This window comes from Balaenoptera physalus (genome assembly GCF_965194825.1).
Source record: "Balaenoptera physalus genome assembly, chromosome: 17".
Classification (NCBI taxonomy): Eukaryota; Metazoa; Chordata; class Mammalia; order Artiodactyla; family Balaenopteridae; genus Balaenoptera; species Balaenoptera physalus.
The window spans coordinates 85,051,603-85,076,854 of NC_138895.1; the positions used below are offsets into that span (position 1 = coordinate 85,051,603).

Here is a 25,252-nt window from a genome sequence, read left to right on the forward strand (position 1 = left end):
CCTTCCGGATGGGGGCGTGAGCTTGAGTCAACGACCCCAGAAGGCGGCCCACCAGGCCTGGGAACCCAGGAGCGGAAGCAGAAGCGGCCCACCCCCAACGGGCTCCGGGACCTGCTGGGGCGCAGCCGCTTCTCGTCCCTGCAACTTCAGGCTGTGAGACCCTCGCGGTCCTGGTCGGCGAGGGAAAGCACGGCCACCCGGGGCGTGGCGGGAGCGTCCCACTCAACTCACAGCCACGGCTACCACCTGGCCAGGCGGCTCCTCGCTGCAGTAGACCAGCAGGCCAGGCGGGCACCATCCTGGCCGGGAGGACGCTGACCACCCACGGAGGCAGGGCTGCTGCCCCGGGCACCTCGGTATTTCCACGCCCAGGTTTAACTGCAAGTGGGCAAGAGAGCAGAGCCCAACAAGGGCTCGGTAACCAGGACTTTAGACCCCCAAGGATGAGGGGCCACCCCCTGGGGCAAAGCAGGGAGATGGCATCGGTCAGGGCCTCACGGCCTCAGAGCCAGTGGCTCACCGGGGCTGTGGTTTGCCCCACTCACCTTCTTCCACCGGCCGCCGCTCAGGCTCGTGACCGCATCCTTCTCTGGAGGGTTACCCTTGGCCGACACAGACCAACTTACCCAGGGGTCACGCTGCCTCTTCCACACAGTCAACGACCGACTGAAGGGCACGTAAGACCCCCGTCTCAGACGTAAGCGCCAATCACAAACCCAGCCTGAGGGGCTGGGCCGAGGGACAGGTCACCACCTGGACTGAGCAGGCCCCAGCTGGCCCGGCCTCCACCCCGCCCTATGCTCTGGATCACTCAGCCTGGGTTTCTCTGAGGGGTGCAGTCCCCGGCCAGCATCTTCATGAGGCCCCGCTCTTCTGCCCGAGGCCAGGACACAGTGGCCAAGCTCAGAGCCTGGGGCTGCAGCACCCCCTTAGCCCAACACACAAGCTGACCTCAGGACAAAGAGAGAGACAGGACCCGCGGGAAGGTTGGAATTGCTTTTATTGGGGCGAGCGCCGCAGGCCCGCCGTGGTCGGGTTAGTGTTCTGTCCTCAGAGGCAGCCGAAGCCTGGGCCTCCACCCGCCACCTACCTGGGTTAGTGGGACATGCAAAGCTCAGTCGGAGAGCAGAGGCGGAGGCGGAAGCCACCAGGGCCCGGGGCTGGATGGGACAGGACTGGTGGCACCGGGCTGGGCTGCCTTGTCCCCAGGCCCAACCCAGGGGTTGAGGCGCCCTGGGAGAGGCAGGCAGGCAGGCAGCACCCAGGGTGGGGTTCCACAGGTTCCAGGGGACACTGGGCCCACGGAGGGGAAGAGGCCTGCAGAAGCCCAGTCACGCCCGGCCGGCACGCCCGAGAGCTGGGCAGTGGTGAGCCTCTCACCAGGAGGGTCTGTCTCCCACCCCAGGTCTGGGTCCTTGGGGCCTGGGGTGCGAAGGGGGACACAGAAGGCACTTACTAGGGAGCTGAGGCTGGAAGGCTGAAGCCAGAGGCGTGGGGTCTCGGGCGCAGGTGGGGGGCTGGGAATGGAGCCGGGAACAGGCTGGGGCCTGGCCCGGGCCAGCTGGGTCTGCAGACTGGACCCTCATCTTCCCATGGGGAAGGGGCTTCCCTGGGCAGCCTAGAAGAGATGGCTGACCCAGGACTCCCTCCCTCCCTCCCCAGCAAGGCCCACCGAGCAAGCAGGTCAGTCCCGGAAACAGGAGAAAACGCTGGCGCTGAGGGCCCTGCTACTGGCGGGGCCGATGCCCGTTGCCCGAGCAGGTGGCTGGGGGTTGGGTGGGGCCGGCCTACAGGGCTGGGGGAACCTCGCCCAGATGGAACCCCCCTGGGGAGATGAGAGGGCTGAGTTGGGGGCCCAGCTCTGGACCCTCCAAGGCACCTGGCTGTGGTGAGTGGCAGGTAAAGAGGAGCAGGGAGACCTGGGGGGAGGCGGGCGAGGTGGTCAGTGGGGCTGGACTGGCCCCGGCCCCCGAGAGACAGGCCGTCTGGACAACAGATATATATTAACATGTTAGTCTGCACTTTTTGGTTAAACTTTAGGCACCGCTTGGGAGGAAGACACCTTGCAACATTAAAGACCCCAGCGCCTGGGCGGGGAGTCTGGCCACATGCAGAGCGGGAGGCGGGGTGCAGGAAGGGGTCAGGCTGCCGCTGACTCGGGGCCCCCCGGGGAGGGCGCGGGCCCCGAGACGTAGCGGCGGCCATAGCCCGAGGAGGAGTAGGACGAGGAAGAGAAGGTCATGGAGAAGCCCGAGGTGGTGGCGTCGAAGCTGCCGCGACGGGACCCAGCCCGGGAGCCGGTGCGCGAGCTGGAGCGTGAGCCGGCCGCGGAGCCAGAGCCACTGACGCTGTAGGGGCTGTAGTAGCCCTTGCTGGACTGGGCGGCAGCCTCCAGCAGCCGCAGGCCCGTGCCCTCCTCCACCATGCTGCGGTCCAGCGCATCCTTGTAGGAGATCTTGAGCTTGGTCTTGGGGCAGGTGAGGTACTTGGAGTAGGCGCTAACGTCGCGCAGCTTCTGGGCGGTGCGGGCATCCACGGTGCCGCGCTGCAGGGCCTCGTCCAGGGCCACGCGGCCTGGCGTGTCGGGCTCGATCAGGCCGCCCGTCAGGTACTGCACCTCCAGGAAGCGCTGCCCCGCCTCGTAGTAGAGCCAGCCCTTCTTCAGGGCCTGGGCGGCCGACATCTTGGTCTTGGTGCGAGGGTCCTCGAAGCCGCAGAAGGCCTTCTGGGCCAGATTGATGCGGTCCACCATGATCTTGTCCACCAGGCCCTTGTTGACGGCGTCAGTGACGGGGAAGCGCTCGCCGGTGCTGGGGTCGATGATGCCCCCGGTGCAGGCCTGCGCCTCCAGCAAACGCTGGCCGGTGATGTTGTCCACCAGGTTGCGGTGCATGGCCTCCGTGATGGACACCTTCTCCAGCGTCTCCGTGTCCAGGATGCCAGCCACGGGGCCCGTCTCCTCGGTGGGGTCGGACCAGGAGGCCAGCTGGGTCCTGGAGACGGCGGGGCTGACAGGGTAGGAAGAGGAGGACCCCACGGAGGACGAGCGTGAACGGAAGCCGCCGGCGTTGCCCGAGAGCATGTCGGCGAACTCGGTGATGGAGAGCGTGCCGGCGCGGTACTGGTCCAGCGCCGAGCGGTCAATGAGGCTCTTGGCGATGGCCTCGTCGATGTCGTACTGGCGGCCCGAGCGGCGGTCGATGATCATGGACTTGACCACGCCGTCCGAGGAGGAGATGGTGATCTCCTCCCACTCGCACTCCTGCTCGGACAGCTCCAGGTAGGTCTGGTGGTCGATAAGGCCCTTGCGGTAGGCCTCGTACACCGACATCTCCTTGCCCGTCTCCGGGTCCACGATGACCACACGCCGCTTGCGCACTGAGGACTTAGAGGACGTCTTCCGCTCCCGCTTCTTCTCCTTCAGCGGCAGGAGCCTCAGCCCCGTCTGGGGGTCAGTGACGCAGCGCTCCATCAGCTGCAGGTAGGTGAGGTTCTCCTCCGTGTTGGGGTCAAAGAAGCCCTTGGTGTCGTCCGAGGGGTCGGTCAGGATCTCATTCATCTCCTCGTCAAAGAGGCCGCGCTGGTAGGCCACGTCCACGGGCAGGCGGTGGCTCTCCTCGGGGTCGATGATGCCGCCCGTGGCGATCTGGGCCTCCAGCAGCCGGATGCCGTGGTCCTTCAGGATCAGACCCTTCTTCATGGCCTGGAAGAGGGAGATGAGCTTCCCGGAGTAGGGGTCCTTGTAGCCGGTAACGGCACGCTCGGCCGACAGCAGCTTGTCCTTAAACTCGGGACCCACAATGCCCATGCGCACAGCCTCCTCCACGGTTAGCTTGAGTCCCTTGATGGGGTCGATGACGTAGCCGGTGGCCGCCTGCGCCTCCAGGAGCTCGAAGGCCGTGCCAGGGCGGATGATGCCCTTCTTCATGGCCTGGTACACCGACAGCCGCTCCTTGGTGGCGTCGACGAGGACGCCGGCGATGCTGCTGGTGCCCTCGAGGAACCTCTGCAGGCTCTTGGAGACCTCCTCGACGGAGGTCAGGCCCTCCTGCAGCCGCAGCGCCGTGGCCTCGTCCATGACCTGCGAGCGCACCAGCTCCTCCACCGTGATCTGCTTGCGCAGGCCGCGGAAGGTCAGCTTGCGGGCGTCCGTGAGCGGCAGGAGGAGCAGGCCGCTGGCCTCGTCGTGGCGGCACCGCCGGAGCAGCTGCGTGTAGCTGAGGCGCTCGTCCGTGGAGGGGTCCACGTAGCTGCGCACCTCGCTGGGCTCTGACAGCTGGTCGTGCGTGTCCTTGTCGAGGTAGCCGCGCTGGTAGGCCACGTCCAGTGGGAGGTGGAAGCCTAGGCGCGGGTCGACGATGCCGCCCGTGGCCAGCTGAGCGTCCAGCAGCCGCAGGGCCTCCTCGGTGGGGATCAGGTCCTTCTTCATGGCCTGGAAGAGTGAGATGGTCTGCTCCGTGTAGGGGTCACGGTAGCCGGTCACGGCCCGCTCAGCCGACAGCAGCCGGTCGTGCAGCTCGGGGCCCACCAGGCCCTTCCGCACGGCCTCATCCACGGCCAGCCGCTCGCCCTTCACCGGGTCCAGCAGGAAGCCCGTGGCCGCTTGTGCCTCTAGCAGCTGGCGGGCCACCTCAGCACTCAGCTGCCCCTTCTTGAGGGCCTGGTAGATGGTCAGCGTCTGCCTGGAGCCGGGCCTGTAGATGCCGGCCACACAGCCCGTGCCGTAGAGGTAGCGCCAGGCGGACTCGGCCTCCAGCACCTCTTGGAGGCTCCTGGTGCCCTCCCGGAGCAGGCTGTAGGACTCGTGGGAGATGACCCGGGCCTCGTACAGGTCCTCGGCGGTGAGGCGGCGGCCGACGTAATCGTAGGAAGCCACGTTCTGCTGGCGGACTATCTCGGTCTTCTCGATGATCTCGATGATAATGATGATCATACGCTCCTTGGTCACGCGGCCGGCCTGGAAGTCGGCCATCAGCTGGGCCCGCTGCTCCTGAGGGATCAGGTCCGACTGCATCACCTCCCACAGGGACATGGTGGAGCCACTGTGGCCACTGCTCCCAGGGATGTCGATCTGTGTCTCCTCGAAGGCCCTCCGGGTCTCCTCCTCGGTGTACACCCGCGTGGTCTCCACCACCTCTGCCTTCTCTGCCCCTCTCAGCGGCAGGAGCCGCAGGCCCGTCTCGGGGTCCTCCACGCAGCGCTCCAGCAGCTGCAGGTAGGTGAGGTTCTCGTGCGTGTTGGGGTCGAAGAAGCCCTTGGTGTCGTCGCTCGGGTCCTGCAGGACGCGGTTCATCTCCTCGTCGAAGTAGCCGCGCTGGTAGGCCACGTCCACGGGCACGCGGTGGCTGTGCACGGGGTCGATGATGCCGCCCGTGGCGATCTGGGCCTCCAGCAGGCGGATGCCGTGCTCCCTGAGGACCAGGCCCTTTTTCATGGCCTGGAAGAGGGAGATGGTGCTGCCTGAGTAGGGGTCCTTGTAGCCCGTCACGGCCTTCTCAGCCGACAGCAGCTTCTCGTGCAGCTCGGGGCCCACGACACCGGCCTTCACGGCCTCGTGCACATACAGACGCTGGTTCCGCACAGGGTCCAGCAGAAAGCCAGTGGCTGCCTGGGCCTCAAGCAAGAGAGTGGCTGTGCTGGGCCTGAGCAGGCCGCGTCGCATGGCCTCGTAGATGGTCACCTTCTCCTTGGAGTCCTCCAGGTAGATGCCAGCAAGGCAGCCGCTGCCCTGGAGGAGTGTCCGCACCGAGTCCAGCTCCGAAAGGTCCTTGACCGATGTCTTGCCGTCCTTGAGCTGCTCATACTGGATGCTGTCAAGGACCCCGGCGGCCAGGAGCTCACTGGCCGGCACAGGGGCTCGGAGGCCACTGAAAGACAGCCTCTCCCGCCGCACGGTCTCTACTTCCTCCACGATGGTGATGACGATCTTGATGATCTTCTCCACGGTGACTTTGCCTGTGCGGAACTGCCGCAGCAGTTCCTGCCGCTGCTCGGCCGTGAAGTACTCGGAGCTGATGAGCTCCCACACCGTCACCGTCCTGCCCTGGAAGCTGCCCACGGGGACCTCGACGGTGGCCTTCTGGAAGGCCTCATGGGCCTGGAGCTCGGAGTAGAGCTCCTGCTGCCGGGCCCGGGCAGCCTCCTCCGAGAGCGGCAGCAGGCTCAGCCCCGTCAGCGGGTCGGGGCGGCACTGCTGCTGGAGGTGGCTGTAAGTGACTGGCTGCCACGTGCGGGGTTCACGGTAGGTCTTGGCGCTGTCCTCGGGTGCTGAAAGGGCGGCGCTGGTCTCCTTATCCAGGTAGCCCCGGGCACAGGCGACGTCCAGGGGCACACGGTGGCTCTTGCTGGGGTCCACGATGCCACCTGTGGACAGCTGGGCGTCCAGCAGACGCAGGCCCTGCTCCCTGGGGATGAGGCCCTTCTTCAGGGCCTGGAACAGGGACACGCTCTGCCCTGAGTACGGGTCCTTGTAGCCTGTCACAGCCTTCTCGGCCGACAGCAGCTTCTCGTGTAGCTCGGGCCCCACGAGGCCGGCGCGCACCGCCTCGTCCACAGTCAGCCGTGCGCTGGTGGTGGGGTCGATGATGTGCCCGGTGCCAGCCTGGGCCTCCAGCAGGGCCACAGCTGCCTCTGGCTGCAGCAGATCTTTCCTCAGGGCCTCGTAGATGCTCAGCTTCTGCCCTGCCTCCTCCAGCCACACACCCGCGATGACGCCGGAGCCCCGCAGGGCCCGCCGCACGGCTTCCACCTCGGCTACCTCCTGCACGGAGCGTTCGCCCCGCTGCAGCTGGCAGAAGAGCTCCCGGTCGATGACCCTGCCCTCGAGCAGCTCAGCAGCAGGGACCAGGGCACGCAGGCCCTCAAAGCAAAGCTGGCCCTTCTGCTCGCGCTCCTCGACCACAGTGATGACGATCTTGATGATCTTCTCCACGGTGACCTTGCCCGTGCGGAACTGCCGCAGCAGGTCCCGCCGCTGCTCGGCCGTGAAGTACTCGGAGTTGATGAGCTCCCAGATGGTCACCATCCTGCCCTGGAACTTGCCGAACGGCGCGGACACGGTGGCCTTCTCAAACACGTCCCGGGCCTCCGAGTCAGTGTACACCAGCTCACCACCCCTGGCAGCCTGATCTGTGAGCGGCAGCAGCCGCAGGCCCGTCTCGGGGTCCTCCACGCAGCGCTCCAGCAGCTGCAGGTAGGTGAGGTTCTCGTGCGTGTTGGGGTCGAAGAAGCCCTTGGTGTCGTCGCTCGGGTCCTGCAGGACGCGGTTCATCTCCTCGTCGAAGTAGCCGCGCTGGTAGGCCACGTCCACGGGCAGGCGGTGGCTGTGCACGGGGTCGATGATGCCGCCCGTGGCGATCTGAGCCTCCAGCAGGCGGATGCCGTGCTCCCGGACGATGAGGTCCTTCTTCATGGCCTGGAAGAGGGAGATCTGCTCCCCGGTGTAAGGGTCCTTGTAGCCAGTGACGGCGCGCTCGGCCGACAGCAGCTTGTGATGCAGCTCAGGGCCCACGATGCCCTCCTTCACGGCCTCGTTGACGGCCAGCCGCCTGTTCCGCACGGGGTCCAGCAGGAAGCCTGAGGCCGCCTGGGCCTCAAGCAGGATGAGGGCTGTGCCCGGGCTCAGCAGTTGCCTCCTCAGGGCCGCGTAGATGGTCAGCTTCTCGTCAGCAGGCTTCAGCAGCAACCCGGCGATGCTGCTGCGGCCCTGCAGGTAGTGGCGCACGTCCTCCCGCTGGGCGAGCTCAGCCACGGTGGTGCGGCCCTGCGCCAGCTGCTGGAGCTCCTCTGCGCTCAGGACGCCCACCTCCTGCAGCCGCTGGGCTGGCACCTTCCGCCGCAGGCCGTCGAAGGCGTGCTCCGGCTCTGCCGCCGCGGCCGGGCCATCGGCCGCGTCCTGGCCATTGGGCAGGGCTCTGGCGGCCGCGGCCTGAGAGGGGGCGATTTCCTCCGAGCGTGCCAGCGCAGCCCGGCGCTCCTCCTCCAGGTGCTGCAGCCGCTCACGCAGCCTCTGGTTCTCCTCCGCCAGCAGCTTCTCCTGCTGCTGCTGCTGCTGCGCCAGGCGCTGCAGCTCCTCCTGCTGGCGCCGCACGCCCTCCTCGGCCTCGTGCTGCCGCCGCCGGGCCTCCTCCATGCTGGCCGCCAGCTGCTGCTTCTCCTGCTGCATCTGCCGCTGCTGCCGCTGCTGCTCCTCACGCAGCGCCTGCGCCTTGGCCACCTCGTCCTGGAAGAGCTGCTCCAGCTTGGCCTTCTCCTGCTCGATGCAGCGCTCGCGCTGCAGCAGGCTGTCCTTCTCGGAGAGGAAGCTCTGCTGCAGGGCCTGGGTCTCCTGCAGCAGCTGCTCCTGCCGCACCGTCTGCATCTGCGAAGGGGGAAGGGGGCGGTCAGGGGCAGGAGGGCCCCCGGGAGCACCTGGCTGAGAGCAGACCCCGCCCCAGCTCCCTGCCCGCGCGCGGGGAGATACCTCCTCAGACTTGAGCTGCAGCAACTGAGCCTCCTGCTTGAGCTTGTCCTTCTCGTGCTCCAGCTCCGCGATGGCCTCCCGCAGGCGCTCGGCATCCCGGTCACTTTGCTGCCGCTGGGTCTCGAGCGTCTGCACCAGCGTCACCTTCTCCTGCGTGGCGAGCTCCGTGCGGTACAGCCTCTCGCCTATGTCCTCCGCCTGCTTCCGGAAGCGCCGGGCGTCCTCCTCCGCCCGAGCCTGAGCCCGGCTCATCTCGGCCACACGCAGCCTGAGCCGCTCCGCCTCGGCACTCATCTCCAGCTGCCGCTGCCGCTCCGTCTCCAGAGTCTTCTGGAAGCCCTGCGTCTCCTGGGCCAGCTGCTGTGCCATCTGTTCCTTGTCCTCCTGCAGCCGCCGGGCCTGCTCCTGGGCGAGCTCCTTCTGCTGCTGCAGTAGCTCTGCCTCCGCCTTGAGCCGCGTGGCCTCCTGCACTGCCTGCATCTTCTCCTTGAGCATCTTCTCTGCCAGGGCCCGCTGCTGAGCCAGGTCCTCCTCCGCCAGCTGCCGCAGCCGCGCCGCCTCCTGGGCCGCCACGCTCAGCCGCGCGGCCTCCTCCGCCACCTGCTTCATCTTCTCCGCCTCCTCCTGCAGGAGGCGCTGCGCGCTGTCCTTGTCGCGCAGAACGAGCGCGCGGTTCTCCGCCTCGATGCGGGCCTTGAGCTTGCCCAGCTCCTCCATCTGCACGCGCAAGGAGAACAGCTCTTCCTCCACCTGGCCGCGCTGCCGGGCCGCCTCCGTCACCTCCGCCTTCAGTCGCTGCAGCTCCTCATCCAGGATGCTCTTCTGGTGGTCGGTCTCCTCCAGCTGCAGCCGCAGAGCCGTCAGCTCCTGCTCCACCTGCGCCTTCTGCCGCAGCGCCTGCTCCGCGAACTGCTTGTGCTTCTCCATCTCAGCGTCGGCCGCCTGCTTCTGCCGCAGGGCTGCCTGCTCGGCCTGCGCCCGCCGCGCCGCCTCCTGCTCGGCCTCCTTGCGCAGCTTCTCCGCGGCAGCCTGCGCCTGCGCCTGCGCCTGCGCCTGCTCCTCCGCTGACTGCTTCAGCCGCTCCGCCTCCTCCACCTGCCGCCGGGACTGCGCCGCCTCGCGCTCCGCCCGCTCCCGCGCCGCCTCCGCCTCCTCTGCCGCCCGCCGGGCCGCCTCGGCCTCGCTGCGCAGACGCTCCAGCACGCTCTGCTCTTGCTGGAGCGTCTGCTGCAGCTCCTGCTCCTTCTGCTGCACCGCGAACGCGTGCGCCTTCTCCTCCGCCTGCAGCCGCTTCTGGGCGGCCTCCTGGGCCAGCTGCAGCTGCCGAGCCGACTCCTGCTCCGCTCGCTCGCGCAGGCGCCGTGCCTCCTCCACCTTGGCCTTGAGCCGCTCCACCTCCTCTAGCGCGGCCTTCCGTTGCCGCGCGGCCTCCTCCTCAGCCGCCAGGCTCTTCTGCACTCGCTCCTCGGCCTCGCGGCGCCGCCGCTCCTCCTCTGCCGCCAGCTGCCGCTGCCGGGCGGCCTCCTGCTCTGCCTGCTCCTTGCTGCGCAGCGTGTCCTCGGCGGTGCCACGGATCCGCCCCAGCTCCAGCTCCAGCTCTGCCTTGCCGGCGGCCGCCTTCTCGAAGCTGCCCTTGAGCGCCAGGATCTCCTCCTCCACCTGCCGCCGCTGTCTCAGCGTGTCCTCCACCAGCCCCTTCTGCCGCTCCAGCTCGCTCTCCGATGCCTTGCGCAGCTGCGCCAGCCGCGCCTCGATGTCGGCCTTGTGCTGGGCCGCCTGCTCCTCCAGAAGCCGCCGCTGGAAGGCCTCGTCTTCTGCCAGCCGCCGCAGGCGCTCGTTCTCCGCCTCCTTCTCCTTGAGCGCGATCTCCGCCTCCGTCTTGAGCCGCGTGGCCTCGCTGATGGCGGCCAGCTTCTCGGCCAGCACCCGCTCTGCCTCCGCGCGCTGCCGCACCGCGTCCTCCTCGGCCAGCTGCCGCTGCCGCTTGGCCTCCTCCGCCAGGGCACGCAGGCGGGCTGCCTCCTCCGCCAGCTCACGGAACCGGCCGGCCTCGGCTTCCAGCCGCTGCTTGGACTTCTCGCTGGTGGAGCGTGACTCCTCCTCGGCCCGCGCCTTGCTGGCCAGCAGCACCTCCATCTCAGCCCGTACCTTGGCCAGCTCGGCCTCCAGCTCTCGGCGCTTCTGCGCGGCCGCGGCCGCCTCCCGCTGCAGCCGCGCCAGCTCCTCCTCGAGCAGCTGCCGCTGCTGCTCCCCCTGCTCCGTCTCGGCCCGCAGCCGGATCAGCTCCTGCTCCGCGGCCAGGCGCTGCTGCGCGGTGCCCTCCGCCAGCTGCCGCTGCTTCTCCAGCTCCTGCTCAGCCAGCTCGCGCTGCCGCACGGCCTGCTCCTCCGCCTTGCCGCGCCGCCGCGCCTCCCGCTCCGCCTCCTCCTTCTGCTTCTCCGCCTCGGCCTGCGTCAGGCTCTTCTGCTGCGCCACCTCCTCCGCCTGCAGCCGTAACCGCAGCGCCTCGTTGGCCTTCAGCTGCCAACGCTCCAGCTCCCGCTCGGCCTCCGCGCGGGCGCGCTCGGCCTCGGCCTGCTGCTGTGCCCGCCGCGTGGCCTCCTCCCGCAGCTGCACCACGGCCACGTGCTCTTCCTTGAGGGTGCGCTCCAGCTGCGCCGTCTTCTCGGCGAAGGAGGCATGCTCGCTCTGCAGCTCTGCCTCAGCGCTGCGCTGCGCCGTCTCCAGGGCCACCTGCACTTGGCGTGCCCGCTCTGCCTCTGCCTGCCGCAGGCGCCGCTCTGCCTCCTCTGCCTGCAGCCGCAGCTCCTCCAGCGCCTGCAGGGCCCGCTGCTTCTCGCGAGCCGCCTCAGCCTCCGCCTGCACACGCAGGGCCAGCTCGGCCTCCGCCTGCCGCTTGCGCTGGGTCTCGTCTTGCACCTGCCGCCGCAGGCGCTCCGCCTCCTCCTGGGCCTGCCGCTTCTGCGCCTCAGCCTCTTCCGCCCGCGCACGCAGTGCCTGCAGCTCACCCTCCGCCCCGCCGCGCTGGCGCTCGGTGGCCTCCAGCTGGAGGCGCACCACGCGGATTTCCTCTTCAATCCGCAGCCGGCTGCGCTCGGCCGCCTCCACCTGCCGGGCCTTGGCCTGGATCTCCGCCTCCGAGCTCTGCCGCAGGTGCTGCAGCTCCTCCTGGATGCTGCGCTTCTGCTCCTGTGCCTCCACCGCCACCTCCTCCCGGCGCGCCACCTCCTCCTGCATGCGCCGCTGGAGCCCCTGGGCCTCGCGCTCTGCCTGCGCCTTCGCCTGTGCGTGCGCCTCGGCCAGCTGCCGCTGCTTCTCCAGCGCGGCCTCCACCTCAGCCAGTCGCTCCCGCTCCTCTGCCCGCTGCTGCTCAGCCAGCCTCTGCGGCCGCAGCAGAGAGAGGGAGAAAACCGGAGAGAGAGGGGTGAGCACGGAGCAGGTGCTCCCAGCATGCGACACGGTGCCACCACAGCTCACCCTGACAGCGCGGTGCAGGGGTTGGGAGGGAACAGAGGTCCCGGCCCAGCCGAGGGAGGCTGCATGCACCCACCCAGGGCACTTGGGGCAGCGAGCGCAGCCTGGCCCCAGAGTGCTCACCAGCCCGGGGAAGGAGACCCAGGTGTTCTCCCCTCTTCCCGCAGACAGGCGACGGAGACACACAGACAGGAAGAGAGAGAAAGAGAGCAAAGCAGGAGGCTCGCAGGGCCTGGGAGCCGCGCCCTCCACGCAGCCCTGCCTGAGCACCGCTGAATGCCCGGCGGCCTGGCTCTGGCCATGGGGCCCCTCTCCCTGACCCGGCAGGGTGGGGTGGCCAGCGTGGGACATCAGTGCAGATCTGAGCCAGCTCGGAAGGGGGACTTGATGGCCTGCGGTGCTGAGCAGAGAGGAAGCTGCAGGTAGGCCAGACGGAGGGGTCACCCAGGAGGCAGGAGGAACAAGACGGGGTAGGCACCCTTCCTCACCCAAGCACTTCGGGGCACCCCTCCCCAGCCCCCATGACTCAACAGCCCAAAGTTCTTCCAGAGCAAGTGGCCAAGTAAAGAGGCCAATGCAGAGTCCCGAGGAGGCACACACACAAGGGAGCCGGTGGGACGCCTGGTGGGGGGAAGTGCCAACACAGAAGAGAAAGAGAAGGTGCCAGCCACCACGGGGAGAGGAGCAGTGCAGCATCGGGCCAAGGTGGGCTGGGCCGCAGGTGAGGCGAGCCTGGGGACAGGCCGTGCTGCGGGGAGCTGCAGGGGGAGGGGGCGCCGGCAGCACCAGGCAGGAGGGAGTGGGGAGAGCTCAGGCAGGCTCCTAGGAGCCACATCTGGGGCAACGTGGGCAGCAGGATGGCCTCCCCACCCGGGCGGGTCATACCTCCTCCTCCTCCATACGCCGCAGAGTCTCACTGATGAACCTGATGTACTGGCTTGTGAGTGTGCTCAGCTCACTGTAGCGGGTACGCAGATCCACGTACTGGGGGGCGGGAGGGAGGAGGCACCCAGAGTCAGCCCTGCCCCTGCTGACTCAGGCTCAGCCCACCCACCGGCCCTGCCCCTGCTGACTCAGGCTCAGCCCACCCACCGGCCCTGCCCCTGCTGACTCAGGCTCAGCCCACCCACCGGCCCTGCCCCTCGTCAGCCTCACCTCCTGGATGATGCTCTCGGACCCCGACTGGACCTTGGGTTTCTTGGCTGGCGAGGCCACCGGCTCCAGCTGTGCCTTGTACGTGACCAGCTGAAGCTCATAGTCCTGCAGGGACACACTGGTTGGCCACCAGCTCTGCCCTCCCCACCCTGCCCCTGAACCTGCCCACAGGCTCTCCCCAGCACGGCCTGGTCTGGGGGGGCCCCCCTGAGGTCCCAGGCCCACCGCGCCTGCATGTCTCCCCTGGGACGCGAGGCCGCAAAGGCCTCACCTTGATGGCGTTGATGTACTGCTTCGCGAACCTCTGGCACTCCTCCACCTTCTCCCTGTGGCGCTCGATATCTTCCAGCAGCGCCTGGGAGAGCAGGGTGGTCAGCAGCCAGAGGGTGCAGCACCCCCCCTGCCCCGCTCCTGCCCACCTGGCCGGGGCCCACCTTCTCCTGCCGCAGCTGCTCTCGCACGGCCTGGCTGTTGGCCAGTGGCACGGCCTGGATCTGCTCCTGCCGCTGCTTGGCGTCCCGCAGCCAGGCGCCCAGCGGGTCCGCGCTCTCACGGTAATAACGCAGCTGGCGGCCCAGCTGCTCGAGCTCGCGCTGCCGCACGTCGGTCTGGGCCAGCACAGCCTGCCAGCGCTCCAGCAGCAGGGTGACCCGCTCACGCCAGCGCTCCACCTCCACGTCCCGCTCGCCGTGTCGCTGTTGCAGCCGCTCGCCCACCTCCTGCGCCCCCCGCAGCTCGTCCCGCAGGGCATCGAACACGGGCTGCTGCGCCTCCGCCTGGGCCCGAAGCTTCTGTTGGGTCAGAGGAGAGGGTGCCATTGCAGCCCGAGGCCCCTGCCGCTGGCCCCGGCGTCTCTGGGCCCTCACGGCAGGGCGCGGGCCTGTGGCAGTACCTTCAGCGCAGCCTTGGTGGCCTCAAGCTCTGGGAGGGTGGCGGGCACAGCCTGGGCCTCCTTGAGCTGCTCCTCGTGGGCCCTGAGCACCTCCTCGGCCTCCTGTGTGCTGCGGATCACCAGGCTGATGGTCTTGAGCCTGCGGGAGAGCAGGGCTCAGAGCGGGGCTGGCGTGGGCTGGAGGGGGCAGCCAGGCCACCACGGTGGAACCCCAGACCGGGTGGCCAGCTGACCCCTGTGGTCATGGGCTTCAGGGAGAGAGAGGTGTAGGCAGAAGGTGGCTGGGGACCTCGGACCCGGGGATGCTCCAGCTCCAGCCTGAGGCCTGGAGGGAGGTTGTGCTGGCCAAGGGAGCCCCCGTCAGCCTTCCAGCCCCCGGACTGGGTGAGGGGGACGCCATGTGCCTGACAGGGACGCTCCTCACGAACAGCACGTGGGGCGTGTGCAGAAACGCCGGGTAAGAGACAGAAACCAAGACCAGGGCCTTGGAGGGCGGATCACGTTGGGACTGAGAGTGGAGGAGTGGAGGGTTATCACGAAGCTTCCGAAAGCGATCTTTGAGCCACGTGAGTGTACACCCTGAAATGAACCGTGAGGGAAAAAGAGGTACCCGTGTCTGGGGGCGGGGGGCAAGGAGGAGGCAGGGGCCCTGGTGAGGACTCCGCGTTCCCCGGGAGGCACTGGGGTGGAAGGGCCTGTGGGAGAGGGGATTGGGACCCTCTCAGCACCCTGGCTCTCTGCTGTCTCATCCACTGCCCACCCTGCCTACTCTCCGCAGAACCTCATCCCCACCTTCTGCCAAGAAACCCTTCCCCCAAGGTTGCCAGTGCCCCCAGGTGCCCGGTCCTGACCTACCCCGCGATGCGCCCCGGCCCCTCACCTCTGCCCACACACCTTCCACATCGGTGACCCTCCCCTACCACCCTCCCGCGGGTGGGGGGCCCTAAGTCCTCCTCCAATAGCCCCCTCAACCCCTCTCACCCCACATCCAGTCATCAGGGAGCCCTACCTCCAAGGCACACCAGGACTGAACCCCTCCGGCCACCTCTGCAACCCCCACCCTGGTCCACACCGGCCATCCCCTGGCCACACCCCGCAGCGGACCCCACCTCGTTGGCACCGTTGCCCTGCCACACTCCCCAAGACGCCCCTTCGGTCACAGCCCCCCGGCCGCCGTCAGGTGCACTCACTTCTCCAGGTAAATGGCAGACAGGCTGCGAACCTGCTCCAACTTGCCCAGGGTCAGCTCCAGCTCTGAACGCAGAGTGGGGGCAGCGGGTGACGGCTCGGGCAGGGCCAGGACCTTCTCGGCCTCGGCAGAGAGCCGGGCAACCCCCTTGCCCAGCCCGTCCACCTCAGCCTGCGCTTTCTACGAGAGACGGAGCAGGAGGCGAGCTGAGCCCGCGAGCCCAGCGCATGGCCCGCGTGGAAGGCCGGGGGTGGGGTGCAGTAGGGGGCGGGGGTGGGGGAGTGGACGGGGCCTGCCTGCTGCTCGGTGATGCGCTGGGCACACTCCCGCGCGGGCTCCTTGTCCAGCGGCAGCCGCAGGCGGTGCACGGTGCGTGTCTCGCAGGCCTCCAGCTGCAGCCGGATGTCCTTGAGCTCTGAGATGCAGCGCTGACAGCGGGACTCCTCCTGCTCGCCTGAGGACACGTCCTGCTCACAGGCTGCCCCGGCCACGCCCTCCCGCCACCACACACACACCACTGCCCCCCTGCCGCCCCCCCCCCCCCACCCTCCGGGCGGCACCTGCCTACCCTGCTCCAGGCTCTGCAGCAGCTGCTGATAGTGGCGGCTGCAGGAGCCGTACTCGCGCTCAGCCTGTAGCCGGTCCTCAGGCCCGAAGCCACCAGCGTCCTGGCTGTCCCGCAGGAAGGCCTGGTAGTGCAGCTCCAGGCTTCGCAGGGCTTGGCGCTGCTCCTCTGGTTTCAGTGTGCGGAACTGCAGACGGCACGAGGGCTGAGCACGGCCGCAGGAAGGCCCCTGCCGCCCGGCACCACCCAGAGTGCCCAGCGGGGCAGTCGTACCGTGGCCAGGGACCAGGAGCGGATGAGCTGCATGTCGCGGCTGAGGCTCTGCCACGCCAGCAGGCTCTTCATTTCCGTGTGCAGCTGGTGCCACAACGCCACCAAGGCCTGGTGCTGGGCCTCCAGCCTGGCAGGTCGGGGGCACAGTCAGAGGTGTCTGGGGACCTGCCCGACACCACCCTCTCCAGCTGCATACCCAGGACCACGCACCTGGCGATGGCCTCCTGGGCCTCCTGGTTGGGCGGGGGCACAAGGAAGCACACGGAGGGCATGGCGGCCTCGCTGCAGGAGCTGCCCAGCACCTTCCAGTAGAACGGCTGTGCAGGGCCTACCATCTGGCACTCGTCACCCTTGTGCACGGTCACCTGAAGCAGTCAGAGCATCGCAGCGTGGCCCCACCCACACCCACGCCCCACCCTGCCCGGCCCACCCTGCCCAGCCCAGCCCTCACCTCCACCTGCTTGTAGTCGCACACGGCCAGCAGCGGCACGCGGCCCCGCATGGGGTGCGCTGGGCTGCGGGGCTTCAGCTGCACGACGGCCTTGGCCCGCTTGGCCAGGCCTGAGAGGTGCCCCCTGTACTCGCTTAGCTGCTCCTTCTCGTCCTGCCGAGGAGGGGCAGCTCAGAGACCAGCATCCGGTGTCGGACACCGAGCGCCCGGACGAGGGTCTGTGAGGACCCACGTGCCCACCCCGGGAAATGCACGAGCACCCCTGGACCCCCGCAACGCCCTGAGATCAGGTGTCCTTCCAACTGCCCCCAGGAGGCTGCGGGGCTGGGCACTCAGCCAGGACAGGCGCCCGGTCCCACCGACACTCCTTCCTTCCCAGTCAGGACCGAACGGCCTTCCCCGGCCCCCGTCACACGTGGCGTCCTCCAGCGGAGGGCCCCGCAGCGTCCTCCCCCCCGCCCTCCCCTGTCCTGCTGTGGAAGGTGGCCCCCCCTCCCGCCCAGCCGCTCCGAGGGGCGGGGGGCCGTCCAAGGCTGCAGGTAAGGGTCCACGCGGGAGCTGCCTGCACCTCTCCCGCCCCCTCCCCGGCCGATGCTGCCGCTGAGGGGGCCTCCTGGGCCCCAGGCTTCGCTGACCCCCGCTCTTGACCGCAGGAGCTCCAGGCGGCAGGGCCTACCGGCCCCCTCTCTCCTCCATCACTCCCTGCCCCAGGGCACCTGGCAGCACACTCAGCTGCCTCTGTGTCCTCCGCAGCCCTCCCGACTGCGCCTGCCCCAGACTGTCAGGCCCGAGATGCTGACGGACCTGCCCGTGGTGACATGGCTGGCAACAGAGCAGCTGACTCAGGCCTCTGCTCCCTCCAGGGGCTCTGTGGGTGGGGGGGCTCATACCAGCTCTGGCCAGCCACCTGCCCCCAGGCCAGGACCCTGCCGCTAAGCTCTCGGTTCACCCATACCCCCGCCCCACTGTGCTGACCTCCAGCCCCTGTCGTGCCTCCTGACCCCTGCTGGCACCTCTAGTCACCCACCACTCTCCGCCTCCAGAGGAACCTCTCCAGAGCACCGATGCAGCCCAGACACCGGGCCAGCCTCTCCCTGTGCTCCCCTGGCCCTGGACCCTGCCACCTCAATGCCTGACGTTGCCTGCGCCCCTCCAGCCCCGCAGGCCAAGAGGCTGGGCCTCAGCGTCTGCCTCTAGCCGGGCTGCACGGCCCTGGGCCTGGCGGGGGCCCAGGCGGTCGGCTCACCTGGGCGTCCTGCAGCAGGTCCTCGAGCCGCGTGGCGGTGATAGAACGGTCACAGGTGTACTTCCGGCGCAGCGTCTCCTGCAGCTTCCGCAGCTGCTCCTCAGCCTCCCGCACGTCTGAGAAGAACTGGGGTGGCAGAAATGGGTCACGCTAGGCCAACAGCCCAGAGCCCCCGGCCACAGCTGCCCCAGTATGGGCCGGAGGGGCTGGGCCCAACAACCGGGGAGGATTCTGCCGCGAGGTCAGCGGGACAGCGCGTGGGGTTGGTTATCCACGTCTGCATGGACACGGGGAGGGGCCCCAGATCTGCAGCGGTGGTCGAGGGGCTCCTCGAGGTCACTGCAGCAGAGGCGGGGGCTGGGGAGCCCAGTTCTCACCTGGAAGTAGGCAGTGTTCTCCTTTAGGTGCGCCTCGATACAACAGCACAGCTGCAGCATCCAGCTCCACTGGGTCTGCAGGGCCGCCTGGAAGGACTGCAGCACAGCACGTGGCCCCGTCGGGCCCTGCCCCACCACAGGGGCCCGGGGGGATCCCCCCAGCCCTGCCCCACCACACCAGGGGGGCCCAGGGGGGTCCCCGCATCCCCACCCCACCTCCGCTGTGGGCCGGGCAGGGTGGTCTTCCCGAAGCAGGCGGTCGCCGGTGCTCTGGATCTCTTTGATTTTCTTTTCTTTTAGCTCTAGCTCATGCATCAGGGCCTGACACGGAGGCAAGGGGTCTCAGGGGCGGTGCCAAGGCCACGTCGGGGTCCACCCGTCTCCCGCCAAGCACCACCCGGGGCCTGGAGCTGGACCCGAACTGGGGAGGGCAATCGTGGGAGGGGAGGGCCCGGAGGCCGGCCACCTGCCTCACCGAGTAGCCCTCCTTCTTGGCGGCCATGTTGGTGTTGCGGTCGCTCCAGTCGAAGCCCACCTCCTCCTCCTCCCTGTCACTCAGCCACATCAGCTCCTTGGTGGCGGCGGCCACAAAGCCATGCAGGCTCTCCAGGGACCGGAGGCGGGCCTTGGAGGAGCTCTGTGAGCAGGCAGGCGGGGAGTGTGTCAGCCCCGCGCCCCCCTCCCCCACCCCCACCCCCACCCCGGCTCCCAGCCGGCCGCCACTCACGAGCAGCTTGGCGTACTGCAGGTCCAGCCGACCCAGGCAGTCTCGGTAGGCGCCCCGGGTGCCCGGGGAGAGCTGGCCCTGTGGGAGATGAGGAGGGGTGAGGCCTGCGGTGGCCGGGACCTGGCCTGCGCCCAATGCCCGCCCCGTCAGTGTGCCCGCCGCCCGCACCCCCCCACTCACCTCGTCGGTGCGCGCCCGCTCGATCTTGGTCCGGAACTCCTCGACCGACTGGTGCAGGCCTCGGTGGCTGCCCAGCTGCGCCTCCACGCTGGGCAGGTCCACGCCCCACTCGGCGCTGTCCAGCCGGCGCTGGTTCTCCTCCACCCAGGCCAGCAGGTCCTGCAGGTAGCGCAGGGTGGAGTCCTCGAGCTCGGGGCGCCTCGGCGCGCTCCGCAGACGCAGGTTGTACTCGGTGCGGATGGCCACCAGACGCTCGTGCAGGCGGTACACCCTGTGGGCGGGGCAGGGGTCAGGAGGGGTCAGCGGAACTGGGGTGCCCTCCCCAGGCCCTGGGGGTGGGGGGGGCCTGGCCCACCTGCGGTACATCTGCTCGCCCTGCGGGTGCCGCCCATCCTTGAGAGTCTGCACGTCGTTGAAGAGCATCCGGATCATGCCGTCTGCCTTGTCCAGGTCCCGCTCCACCTCGCCCGCCCGCTGTGGTGCCTTGCCTGAGGCCAGCAGCCGGACATCCTGCAAGGTGGTGGCCCTGACTCAGAGCCTGGCCACCCCGCCTCCCGCCTGCCTGCATGGGGCTCCCCCGCTGCCTCCGGGTCCACCCCCATCCTTTCCCTTTCCTCCCCATCCACCACGGTATGTCCTTCTGATGTTTCTGGCCAAACCCCCCAGCCCCCACCTCTCTGGGGGACCCAGGACCGGGTCCAAAGGCCTCCGCTAGGGCCCAGGAGCCAGACGGTTCGTGGTCTTGCCCTCCAGCTCCCACCCCTGGAAAGTTCTCCCCAAGAGACCCCTGTCCAGGCCCACACCGTCCTGCCCCTCTGGGCCCCGCGGGTCTGGGTCCCTCCAGACTGCAGCAGCTCAGGGCGGGCCTGGTGCCCAGAAGCCAGCTCTGCCCAAAGCTCGCAGTCAGAGTCGGCTCCACACCCAGAGGGAGGAGCGCTCAGGGCCCGCCTCCCTCCCCCAAGCCTCCCCGCCCAGGCCCACCCTCGTCCCCGCCCCTCACCGACTGCAGCAGGGCGTCGGCCTGGTTCAACTGCTCTTCACACAACCCGGCCTCCATCTGCAGTTTGCTCACGACACGCTGAAGACGCTCTAGTCTGCGGCCCAGAGCAGCCACGGGACCCGCGGTGAGTGGTGTCAGCCCACCAGGCTCCCCACCGCAGGGCGCAGCTCCCCTCCTGCCCCTGGCCTGCCCGCCAGCCTGTGGCCCACAGCTGAGCTGGCCCCGGGTGTGGGTTTCCCAGCCTCGGGGGAGGGGGGATTTCCTCCCCAGGCAGTGACTCACCCTCGGGGTGGCTTCCCTGCCACCGCAGGGCCCCACCCGCCCACCAGCTGCCTCGTCCACCCCAGCGCCCGCCCACCTCTCAAACTCGCTGCGGAGCTGCTTCTCCCGCTCCAGAATGGCCACGTGCAGCTTGCCCCACTCCTTCTCCACGTCCAGCGGGTGGTAGCCGGGGGGCACCTTGAGCTGTCCAGCTTGCACCGCCCCCTGTGGGCAGGGGCCTAGCTCAGGCCGGGGCCAGCAGAGGCTTGGGGGTCACCCGGGCCCCCGGCCCACCCGACCTGGAACAGCCCTGGTCCCAGCTCCGTGGTAAGGCCGGGCCAAGCCTGCTGGAGGGGACCCCACAGGCCCCGGGCTCCCGGGCAGCTCCACTTCCCTCCCTCCAGGACCCCCCTCACCTCCCTCCAGGACCCCCCTCACCTCCAAGGACTGGTAGATGCCCTTGGACCGGTTCTTGTCCGCCTCCTTGGCTGGAAGCTCCGTCTCCTTAAACTTCAAGAACTGGCACCACAGGATCTGGCGACGAGAGGTGTCAGTAGCCAAACCTGGGGCCCCACAGCGGGCACAGAACCCTGGCTAGGCAGGGAAACCCACCTCAATCTCTTCAAAGCTGGAGGGGAAGCGGCGCTCCTCGAAGCCAGCCGTGTGTGCCCGGATCCACCGCAGCAGCAGCAGCACCAGCTCCCGGTACTCCTGCCAGCGCAGCTGCAGCTCCTGGGGAGGGGACGACGGGCCGTCAGGGGCCCGCCTCCCCCCGCCCGCCCGGGGCCTGCCGGCCGGCACTCACATTAGCCTTCACCCCGTCCTGCACGTCGGGCACCCGGGGCATGGCGTCGTACAAGGATGAGACATAGGTGATGATGGACTTCTCGTCGGGCTGAGGGACGTCCACATCTGCAGGGGAGGAGGGTCAGAGGGGCCCCAGCGAGAGGCAGGGGAGGAGAGAGTGAGGCAGGGGCCGCGGCACGTACCCTCAGGGTCCAGGAGCCTTGTCACCCCCAGGTCCCGCTCCGCCACGGAGAAGGCCTGGTCCAGGTTCTCCAGGTTGGTCTGACGATACACCTTGTTCATGTCGATGAGCGTAGGCCTGTGGGCAAAGGGGCGGGTGGGGCAGGCAGGCGGGAACACAGGAGCAGCCAGGCCCACCGGGCAGGTCAGCGCACAGACACGCCCCCCACAGGCCCCCCCAGAGACACAGAACCCCCAGCACACCCTCGTCCTGAAAAACACCCCCACCCCACTAGCGTCCAGTCCCGCCCACCCAGGCAGCCCACCTGCAGGTGCTGCGCACATTGGGCCCTGCCCCCAGGAGCTCAAGGGGCCTACGGTGGGCACAGGCACAGGGTGGGGTGCCGGTCAGCCTGGGCCCTCCGCAGGGCCGACCCCACACAGGCCCCTTCTGGGGTGTCCACGTGGGGCCAGCGCTCACGGCTGTGAAAACCAGCAGCCTGCTGTCCTCTGGCCTCGAGGAAGCCGGCAGGGCCTCAGGAAGGGCCCAGGAGGAGGCGGGAAGGGCGTGTGTAGGGCTGGGCCTACTCGCCTGCACCCTCCCGGGGAGGCGGGCTGGCGCTGGTGCGCCCGTCCCCGTGGGCGGCAGGTGCCTCTTGCCATAGTCTTCACCCCCACTCGTTTGAAGTTGCCCAGATGAGGGGCTGCAGGGACGCCCCCGACCCACAGTGCCCTCCCTGCCCCGGGCCGCGTACTTGTGCCGGTGGATAATGGCGTTGAAGAGGCGGCCATCTCGCCAGCTGGTGGTGAAGTTGTCACAGCGCAGGCCCTGGCAGCCCTCTACCATGCGCTGGGACCACAGCAGCAGCTTCTCCTTGGCTGTCATGTCCTCCGACTGCCCGCTCACCTGGATGTCTGAGATCTGCCCCACACAGCGGGCGGGAGACGGGAGCTCAGCCACGGCCAGCGACCTGCCCGGCGCCCAGTCAAGGTGCACAGGAGCTGCCAGGCCAGCTGAGGCAGGCTGAGGCCGCAGGGACCCGCCACACCTCAGTGTCACAAGCCGAGGCCACTCTAGGCGGCAGCTGCCACAGAATGTCAGGCCCCCAGCCCCTGCCATTGCCACATGGTGGGTGCCCTGGGCTCCCTCCTCCTGGGGCACACCCTGCACCCCGCAAGGCAGGCATGGATCAGTTGGTGGATGGTGGGTGCATGGAGCTCACCCAAAAGCTCCAGGCCTAGAAAAGGCTGTCACGAGGGGCAGGGGGCGGGGCAGGGGCGGGGCAGGGGCGGGGCAGGGCCTCCCTGGCTGCAGGCCACAGTTAGGTCCCGGGGACTGAGCATGAGCGGCCACAGCAACGGGCCAGGCCCTGCACTCGGTCCAATGCTTCAGGCCTGGGTCTGCCAGCCTGTCTGCTCCCCCGCCTGCCTGGCCCTAGTTATCTGTCTGTCTGTCGGCCTGCCCGCCTGTGTGACTCAGCTGCTGTGCCAGCCAGGCTCTGCCTGCCCAGCTCTCAGATTTGCAGCTTCCTGTGCGGCCCGGCAGGCAGTGGGTGAGTCAGCCCGTGCAGCGGGTGCTTCTCTAGAACCTTCCCTGGGGCAGGAGGCCACACCAAGAGTAGAGAATGCATTCCTCTGCAGGGAGGCTCTTCGGGGCCTGCCCAGTCAGGGCCAGAGGGCACGGGATAGGCAGGCCTTGGAGAGAGGCCTAGGCCTTCAGGCCACGGAGCTAGCACAGGGCTAGCACAGGGCGGCGGCACGGGCTGGCAGGAAGGCTCCAAGTGCCAGGATGCCGAGGGCCCCAGCTCCCAGGCCGCACAACGAGCCGGGTGCCAGGCCAGCCCCGGAGGCCCCGGGGGCGGCAGAGGGTCAGTGGGCGGCCATGCTACCTGGAAGTGCAGGATGACGGTCCAGATCAGGCCGAGGGTCAGCTTGGGGTTGCCATCGGCAATATCATCGTTCCTGATGTTCACCAGCTTCACCTACGAGCAAGCTGCCCTCAGTCATGCCCCCGAGACGGCCGGAAAAGGGGGCCGGGGCCTGCGGCCAGGTGGGCAGCATTACCTGGCGGTGCCGGAGATAGTCCAGGGCGATCTGAACGTTCTGCAGCTTGTGGAAGCGCATCCTGCCCTTCTCCCGCGGCTGGGAGGGGAAGCGGGGCCGGTCAGCGGCCCCAGACCCCGGTCACAGCCCGTCCTGTGGCTGCGGCGTCTGCCCACCCTCAGAACCCCCAAGGCATCTACAGTGAGGGTCTTCTCCAGTGGGGCAGCAGCCCTTCCCTGACCCGGGTCCACCCGCCCCAGCTGGGAAGGGGGGGCGGCTGGCCCAGGGGCCAGGCCCAGCAGGGACCAGGCTGCGGGAAGGAAGGAGGGGGAGGGGAGGAGACAATAGCCAGGAAGCCACGGGTGGAGGGCAGTGGCTTTGGGGGAGGGGTCCTCCTGCCGGGTGGTGGCAGCCCCGGCGGGTCTCAGGCCCGGCCCCAGGCAGTGCGGCAGGCAGGATGGCAGGCAGCTGGATGCAGGGCCATTTGCCAGCCCAAGTGCCATCGGCCCCGGGTGAGCTGGGCTCCTGGTCTCAGGGAGCCCACGTGCCACCGTGGCCAGCGGGCACAACCACTCACCAGGCGCGAGCTCCTGATTACGTCCCGCTCTCTTGGCTGCCCGGCCAGAGCAGGGCAAAGGGTAAAGGGCAGAGGTCAAAGTTCAGAGTCCAAGCAGCAGAGAAACCAAAGCAGAGCAGAGCGTGAGGTTACGGTGTCAAGGCTCCGGCACGGAGGACAGCAGGGCTGTGCGCCGCGGCACAGGGGTGGGGCCGCTCCCGGGCCCGGTCCGACACTCCGGACCAGGAGGCGCAGTGGGGGGCGAGGCCAGGCTGGACATGGAGAGGGCACGGGGAAAGACCCCAGGAGGGAACGCAGGTGGGGCCTCGGAGGGGGCAGGCGGGAGGGCGCACGTACCAGGCTGTCCCCTGAGAGCACCTCCAGGAGGGAGATGAGGTTGTGGCCATCACGGAGGTCTTCATACAGGTCACTGATGTGCCTCTGTGCCTGCAGGGACAGAGGGCTGGGCTGGCCGCAGGTCCCCAGAACCACCAACAGACCCAGAGGGCATGAGGCAGAGGCCCACAGAAGACACCCACCCCCGATGAGGCACCTACCTCTGCCCTCCAGTGCTACACAGAGAGACCAGGAGAGGCGAAGAGGAGGAGGAGGAGGAGGAGGAGGAGGAGGAGGAGACGGGAGGCAGGAGCGAGCGAGGGGAGGAAGCAGAGAAAAGGACAGGTTTCAGAAGTGGGAGGTGAGTTCCCAGGGCGGAGAGGGTTGGCCCCGAGCGGCTGGGTGGCAGGAGGGGCGCGGGCCCGGGCTGGAGGGCCAGGGGCGCGCTCCTTCACCCCCACCTGCAGTCTCCTCAGCCCCTGCGACCACGCGCACGCAAACGCAGGCACTCCTGCACACACACCCACGTGTGCGCAAGCCACCAACCTTGATGAGGTGCTTGTTGACCCACTTGGTGAAGGTTTTCTTCTGCACACGGTCCCGCTCATCTGGGAGAGACAAGGCCAGGTTACCTGGGGCCTGGGAGAAGCCCTGCGAGCCCCCAGGAGGTGACCACCATGCAGATACAGTGGCTGGCGCCTGAAGAGGGCCTCAGCCTCACAAGGCGACCCAGCCTCCCCGCCCCTGCCCAACGACGCCCTCCTCAGCCCTGGACAGGAGGGGAGGGGCCAGGCACACGGTGCCCACTGCTGGATCTCCCTACTGTCTCCCCCTGAAGCTGGGAGGGTCTGGAGCCGCAGCACACAGGTCCCGGCCTGCCCCTCCCCCCGACAGGCTGCCTCCCAGGTCCCCGGGCTGGGCAGGGATGCGGCGAGGGGGAAGCTCTGCCCTCCCCACGGGGCAGTGGGCCTTTCCCAGGACACAGAGAGCTGTCGCCCCACACACTGCCCGACACCCGAGGCCCACAGGCCACTGCCGGCCTCTCTGTGCTAGGCGCGGGTGGCTGCCCCCCACCCCCGACCCCGGCAGCTCTGCACCTG

The 25,252-nt window shown here is 68.8% G+C and overlaps 1 protein-coding gene across 16 annotated transcripts in view; it reads right to left on the bottom strand.

Annotated features, from left to right (window-relative positions):
• Positions 1-983: 983 nt before the first annotated feature.
• Positions 984-25,252, bottom strand: part of PLEC (plectin) — a 59,756-nt gene continuing 35,487 nt past the window's right edge. For 9 of the 16 annotated variants that reach the window (XM_082432920.1, XM_082432926.1, XM_082432915.1 and 6 more), the window contains 32 exons: positions 24,699-24,760; positions 24,174-24,263; positions 23,838-23,873; positions 23,282-23,359; positions 23,107-23,199; positions 21,973-22,139; positions 21,241-21,356; positions 21,057-21,163; positions 20,864-20,983; positions 20,690-20,785; positions 20,349-20,476; positions 19,991-20,084; positions 19,346-19,500; positions 18,991-19,261; positions 18,811-18,888; positions 18,559-18,720; positions 18,300-18,404; positions 18,084-18,179; positions 17,707-17,832; positions 16,461-16,613; positions 16,220-16,374; positions 16,010-16,136; positions 15,740-15,923; positions 15,468-15,625; positions 15,173-15,351; positions 13,983-14,121; positions 13,525-13,881; positions 13,362-13,445; positions 13,091-13,195; positions 12,821-12,919; positions 8,462-11,842; positions 984-8,359 (listed from right to left, as the gene is read on the bottom strand). In XM_082432920.1, coding sequence (XP_082289046.1) covers positions 2,141-8,359; positions 8,462-11,842; positions 12,821-12,919; positions 13,091-13,195; positions 13,362-13,445; positions 13,525-13,881; positions 13,983-14,121; positions 15,173-15,351; positions 15,468-15,625; positions 15,740-15,923; positions 16,010-16,136; positions 16,220-16,374; positions 16,461-16,613; positions 17,707-17,832; positions 18,084-18,179; positions 18,300-18,404; positions 18,559-18,720; positions 18,811-18,888; positions 18,991-19,261; positions 19,346-19,500; positions 19,991-20,084; positions 20,349-20,476; positions 20,690-20,785; positions 20,864-20,983; positions 21,057-21,163; positions 21,241-21,356; positions 21,973-22,139; positions 23,107-23,199; positions 23,282-23,359; positions 23,838-23,873; positions 24,174-24,263; positions 24,699-24,760 — 13,520 coding nt within the window. In that variant the 3' untranslated portion in view covers positions 984-2,140. The remainder of the gene's footprint in view (positions 8,360-8,461; positions 11,843-12,820; positions 12,920-13,090; positions 13,196-13,361; positions 13,446-13,524; positions 13,882-13,982; positions 14,122-15,172; positions 15,352-15,467; positions 15,626-15,739; positions 15,924-16,009; positions 16,137-16,219; positions 16,375-16,460; positions 16,614-17,706; positions 17,833-18,083; positions 18,180-18,299; positions 18,405-18,558; positions 18,721-18,810; positions 18,889-18,990; positions 19,262-19,345; positions 19,501-19,990; positions 20,085-20,348; positions 20,477-20,689; positions 20,786-20,863; positions 20,984-21,056; positions 21,164-21,240; positions 21,357-21,972; positions 22,140-23,106; positions 23,200-23,281; positions 23,360-23,837; positions 23,874-24,173; positions 24,264-24,698; positions 24,761-25,252) is intronic. The other 7 variants (XM_082432921.1, XM_082432914.1, XM_082432918.1 and 4 more) reach the window with 1 other exon arrangement.